A 6,360-nucleotide genomic window follows, 5' to 3' on the forward strand; every position below is an offset into this window, starting at 1 on the left:
GTTCCTCGTTGTACTTCTCCACATCAGGCTACCAAGAACCAGGGGCCCCTGTCACCTACAGCAGGATACTCCAGGTTAGTGGTACTTCTCAGTTATTCTCGGTCCTTCGCGCAAAGTTAAGTCACGGCACCCCGCGTGCACATTTGGTCCTAATCGGAGCCGGATCATAACCTCACATTTATCGGTTTCTCGGTCGACGCTTTATCGCGTATCGCCGCAATGACTAACGAAGAATTGTTGCAATCTCAAATTAAGAAGCTCGCCGTACTGAAATCTACACGGGAAAAGTTATTTGCTCAAGTTCAAAACTGTTATGACTCCGTGAAGAGAACCACCGTTGATACAGCTCTTCAGTTCAAGCCTCGGTACGAAAAACTAGAGGTTATTGAGATAGAAATGGATAAGACTCAGAATGCAATTATTCAGCTAAATGCAGATTTATTGGATAATCGCCATGCTCTCGAAGTCTGTAAGGTGCAAACAGCTTTCGATGATTTAGTATTTAACACACGTGGTCGTTATTTAGACCTGGTGAAGACACAACCTCCGCAGCAAACCAGCAGTAATTCGGTCGCCAACAGCAACCAGCATTTGCCCAGAATAAATATCCCTACGTTCACCGGTCGCATCGAAGAATGGTCGGCGTTTTTCTCACTGTTCGATTCGGTTGTCCACAAAAACGATGCGTTATCAGAAGCTGAAAAATTCCAGTATTTGCGCTCTTATCTGCGAGATGACGCATTAACAGTCATTGCCAATTTTCATCTAACCCCCGAAAATTACGCACTGGCGTATGAAGCATTGCAACTTCGCTACCAGAATAAAAGACGGTTGGCGACTCACTACGTCAATCAAATTCTAGGTTTTACTCCGTTATCATCCCCAAGTTCTAGCAGTTTGAGACATTTTTTGAATATTCATTCGAATTCCATTAATGCTCTTAAGGCTTTGAATCTTCAAGACCTTGGTGATTTTTTGCTGTTTCAATTATCGTTTGCAAATTTGGATCCTGTATCTAGAAAAGCTTTTGAGAATAGGCAAAGTTCAAATTCCGTTCCCAGCTATCAGGCGTTAATTGATTTCATAACGGATCAGAATCGAACGTACGAACTTCTCTCTCAGGACACAAAATCACCGAAATGTAAATCTCCATCAGTTAAATCATTCCGTGCTTCACTCATGACAAATGCCAAATCCGATGCCTCCTCTACGTGCTCTGTCCCGTGCGTGCTCTGCAAAGGTTCACATCCCTTTCCGGCATGCAGCGAATTTCTCCAGAAAACAAATGAACAGAAATATGATACGTTGAAGAGATTGAGACGATGTTTCAACTGTTTGGGTGCTCATAATCGAAATGAATGTCAATCTCGTAAAACTTGTCGTATTTGTCACAGCAACAAGCATCACTCCGTGTTACACCAGGAGTCCAAGGCGGATACCTCCGAAACTAGTACTTCTCCCTCTGTAGAGGAAAGAAAATCTCCCGTTGTGTTTTCGTGCAAGACCTCAGCGGAGCGCAACACTGTTTTACTAGCGACTGTGACAGCCCAGATCCAAGACTGTAATGGAGATTATCACAAGATAAGAGCTGTGGTTGATCCCGGCTCTCAAGTATCAGTGATTACTTCATCAACGGCGCAACATTTGGGATTAAAAAGAAGCAGATCTCCCATTGAAGTTACTGGCATCGCCAGTTTTCCTGTCCGAACTCAAGGTCTCATTCGTACCACTCTACGCTCTAGAACTCGTGCTGATGTCGTAAACGTTCACGCTGTTGTACTTTCGGATATTCCTAATAAATTTCCTAGTCAGACGTTACCTTCTCACATTAAGGATCAGTTCAGTCATCTAACGTTAGCTGATGAAAACTTCCATCAAGCTGCTCGAGTTGAATTCTTAATTGGAGCAGATCTATATCCTCACATTTTATGTAATACGCAGCCTAATGTTATTCAAGGACAACCCTCTGCCATTGACACAATCTTTGGATGGATAATTATAGGCTCGATTTCATCTTCAACAAATTCCCCCTTGTGTTCTCTTCTCACATGCACCGATTCTCTTGATGATACCGTTCGTAAGTTTTGGGAAACTGAGACTCTCGCTGATAACCTTTCAGTCTCCAATCATGAAGATGACTTTTGTCAAGCTCATTTCAAGGACACGCACTATCGCGATCGCTCAGGCAGATATGTGGTATCAATGCCAGTCCGTGAGCAGCGCTCGCCGCTTCTCAGCAACCGAGAGACAACCCTGAACACTTATCTCAAAATGGAAGCTCGAATGTCTCGGCGTCCCCAACTCAACGCTGCTTATATTACTTTTCTCCAAGAATACCGCGATCTCGGACATATGCAATTAGCCGCACAACCTTCCATGTACGTAATGCCTCATCATTGTGTTCAAAAGGAAACTAGTTCAACTACCAAAGTGCGAGTTGTGTTTAACGGATCCTCCCCTGACTCAAACGGGACAACGCTTAATCAGCAACTTCTGCCCGGTCCTAAGCTACAAAAGGATTTGAGCCACATTCTCATGAATTTTCGCCTTCATGCTATAGCAGTCACAGCGGATATTCGACAGATGTATAGACAGATTTGGTTGAATCCAAAGCAACGTTATCTCCAGCACATATTCTGGAGGCCAGATCCCGCTTCTAATGTGCAGGAGTATGAGTTAAAAACAGTGACATATGGTTTAGCACCATCAGCATATCTTGCTCAACGTGTCCTTCTCCAGCTCGTCGAGGACGAAGGGCATGAGTTCCCATTGGCAGTACAAGCTATCACAGAAAGCACCTATGTGGACGATATTGCGCATGGTGCCTCTACAGTTGAGGAAGCGAAGTCGCTACAGTTACAACTCGCAAACCTACTCAATCGTGGCGGTTTCCAGCTGAGAAAATGGGCTAGTAATGATCCAATTGCTCTAGATCATGTTCCAGAACAGCATCGTGAATCTCCGTTGAATTTCTCAAGTGACGATCCTTCTATTAAGATTCTTGGATTACGGTGGGATCCTCGGTCTGATACTTTCACCTATTATGTACAAGAATTTGATTCTCAAGTTACCAAGCGCACTGTTCTTTCTTATATCGCTCGAATCTTTGATCCCATGGGGTGGTTATCTCCAATTGTATTTTGGGCTAAGCATTTTCTGCAACAGATATGGATCTCTAAAGTGGGCTATGATGATATCCTGCCGCCTTCCCTATCGGAGGCTTGGGGAAGGTTTTCTTCTCAAATGCGGTGTCTCCGCGCACTTAAAATTCCTCGATACATTCTCCAAAGTTTGCCACGTTTGCTCTTGGTGGGATTCTCGGACGCTTCCTCTAAAGGATACTCCGCTTGCATCTATTTACATGCGTATGATTCCAGTAGCACTTGTAGCAATTATCTTTTGAAGGCCAAGAACAAAGTGGCACCCCTCAAGACATTGACTATTCCTCGATTGGAACTCTGTGGAGCGTTGTTATTATCTAGACTACTTCGTGATGTGATTAAATCTCTTAAAGCCGTAAGATTTGAAAATGTTCATCTCTATACCGATTCTCAGATTGTCCTTGCATGGCTCCACACCTCTCCTCATCTTCTCAAAACCTACGTGGCCAATCGTGTAGTTCGCATATTAGAGCATACATCTCTTCACCAATGGGCACACACAGTGTCGAATCAAAATTCAGCCGACTTTGCGTCTCGAGGATTATTTCCCGAAGAGATCATGGATTGTCATTCCTGGTGGAATGGACCAGATTTTATGCAGAATCCGCCGTCCAAGTGGCCCGTAAGAGACGAAAATTATGTCGCACCCGAAGAGCTCCCGGAGCGTAAAAACGATCCTATAGTTTTGCGCATTCAAGCCGACCCAGAAAATCCTCTGTATGAAGTTGTGTCACGATTTTCTTCATTGAGTAGACTACAACGCGCTTTCGCATTTATTCGCCGATGGCTACTCCGAATAAGATGTCCTGAGATGAAAGGTCCACTCTCAAGCGAAGAGATGCGATACTCGACCTTATTGCTTGTGCGTCTCACACAGCAAAACCATTTTCCTCTGCTCATAGAAGAGTTGCGTTCCAAAGGTCACACCACAACTCCATTAAAGAAGCTGTTCCCATTCTTGGATGCAATGGGTATAGTTAGGGTGGGCGGACGGCTACGACACTCCGCCCTTCCCCTAGATGCGAAACACCCTCTGCTTTTACCTCAGAAAGCTCATCTCTCGGCTTTAATTTGCGACTACTATCATCTGTACGCTTGCCACGCTGGACCTAGAAGCGTGCAGACGCTTATACAGCAGAAGTTCTGGATAATATCGATTCGATCCCTCATACGGCAGCGCATTTTTCGTTGCATTCGCTGTTTTAAGTTTAAATCGAAACCTGTATTTCCCTTGATGGCTGATCTACCGCCAGCTCGAGTTCAACCTAGCAAACCGTTTTCCTCTGTTGGCATTGACTTTGCCGGACCCTTCACGGTCAGGGAAAGTCGTCGACGTAAGGCCCACACAAACAAAGGGTATCTCTGTTTATTCATATGTATGTCTACGAAAGCGGTCCATTTAGAAATGGTCTCGGAACTCTCCACGAAAGCCTTCTTAGCCTCGCTCAACAGATTCACCGCACGCCGTGGTCTACCCTCTGACATATACTCTGATTGCGGACGTAACTTTATCGGCGCCGCTCGCCACCTGAGGGAGGTGAGTCAGTTTCTACGTTCGCACTCCTCTGAGATAACGAGTTCCTTAACTTCTTTGGAGATAAAATGGCATTTTAACCCTCCAGCCGCTCCCAATTTTGGCGGCCTATGGGAGGCTGCGATCAAATCCGCAAAGAGTCTCTTGTATCGATCAATCGGCACCTCTCTCTTAACTTTCGAAGAGTACAGCACGCTATTTTGTAAGATTGAGGCGGTATTGAACAGCCGTCCTTTATGTGCCGTCACCTCTAACCCAGAAGACGCTGTAGATTACCTAAGCCCTGGACATTTCTTAGTCGGCAGACCGTTATTGCAACCTACTGAAGCTCCCTTGGAGGACAACTTGAATTGGACCTGTCGGTGGCAACTACTCTCCCAGCTGTATCAGCGGTTCTGGAAGAGGTGGTCTACGGAGTATCTCCATACTCAACTCCAACGTCAGAAGTGGAATAAGGATCAACCAAACATTCAACCCGGCGCCATTGTCGCATTGTATGGCGCAGAAACTACCCCCCTTTCATGGCCGTTAGGACGCGTACAAGAGGTACATCCTGGAACCGATGGAGTCGTCCGTGTGGCCACAGTGAAAACCTCGACCGGTTTATATACGCGTCCGGTAAACAAGCTCGTGATTCTCCCAACCCAATTCTCAATGGAGAATTGAGTGAACTCTCATAATGTACATAAGGAACTCTCTTTAATTTTCGTTTAATTTTTCGTTAAATTTTGTTAAAATTTGGTGGGCGGTTATGTTCGAACAGTAAGTGCTCCATTCCGGCGCACGCGCGAGTGAGCGGAAGTAGTACGCTACTGAACGTAAAAGGTGCATGAGTGAACGGTTTTTACTCTCGCGTGTTCCTCGTTGTACTTCTCCACATCAGGCTACCAAGAACCAGGGGCCCCTGTCACCTACAGCAGGATAGTCCAGGTTAGTGGTACTTCTCAGTTATTCTCGGTCCTTCGCGCAAAGTTAAGTCACGGCACCCCGCGTGCACACTAGCTAAAATTTGATGGTTTCGTTGCACTTTCCGAGCCCGCAGGGTATCTGAGTGGCTTAAAAGTACAAGAAAACACTTCAAAAGTGACGTTTCTGAAGAATTTTAACAGTTTTCTTGTATCTACGAACGCCAGAATGCATAAAATTGACCTAAACGTCTCCTTTTCCTATTCTGAGTCGATTCTGCATGCTTTAAGTGTGTTTGGTGGCTCAGAACCGTCAAAAAACGTTGAAATATAATTCAAATTCAATAAAAATCGACAAAAATACAGTTTCTAGCTAAAATTTGATGGTTTCGTTTCACTTTCCGAGCCCGTTGGGTATCTGAGTGGCTTAAAAGTACAAGAAAACACTTCAAAAGTGACGTTTCTGAAGAATTTTAACAGTTTTCTTGTATCTACGAACGCCAGAATGCATAAAATTGACCTAAACGTCTCCTTTTCCTATTCTGAGTCGATTCTGCATGCTTTAAGTGTGTTTGGTGGCTCAGAACCATCAAAAAACGTTGAAATATAGTCAAAATTCAATAAAAATCGACAAAAATACAGTTTCTAGCTAAAATTTGATGGTTTCGTTGCATTTTCCGAGCCCGTAGGGTATCTGAGTGGCTTAAAAGTACAAGAAAACACTTCAAAAGTGACGTTTCTGAAGAATTTTAACAGTTTT

The 6,360-nt window shown here is 44.5% G+C and overlaps 1 protein-coding gene across 1 annotated transcript; it reads left to right on the plus strand.

Annotated features, from left to right (window-relative positions):
- The first annotated feature begins 219 nt into the window (after window positions 1-219).
- On the plus strand, window positions 220-5,361 carry LOC135122063 (uncharacterized). The gene has a single exon (XM_064046309.1). It carries the CDS (start codon window positions 220-222, stop codon window positions 5,359-5,361), a length of 5,142 nt encoding a protein of 1,713 aa, XP_063902379.1.
- Window positions 5,362-6,360: the final 999 nt, after the last annotated feature.

This window comes from Zophobas morio, unplaced genomic scaffold (assembly GCF_036711695.1).
Source record: "Zophobas morio isolate AGI-343-1 ecotype UQ-CSIRO unplaced genomic scaffold, CSIRO_AGI_Zmor_V1 ptg000850l, whole genome shotgun sequence".
NCBI classification, from domain to species: domain Eukaryota; kingdom Metazoa; phylum Arthropoda; class Insecta; order Coleoptera; family Tenebrionidae; genus Zophobas; species Zophobas morio.

Coding starts and splice junctions, on each gene's coding strand:
- LOC135122063 (XM_064046309.1), top strand. CDS start 220: ATGACTAACGAAGAATTGTTGCAATCTCAAATTAAGAAGCTCGCCGTA.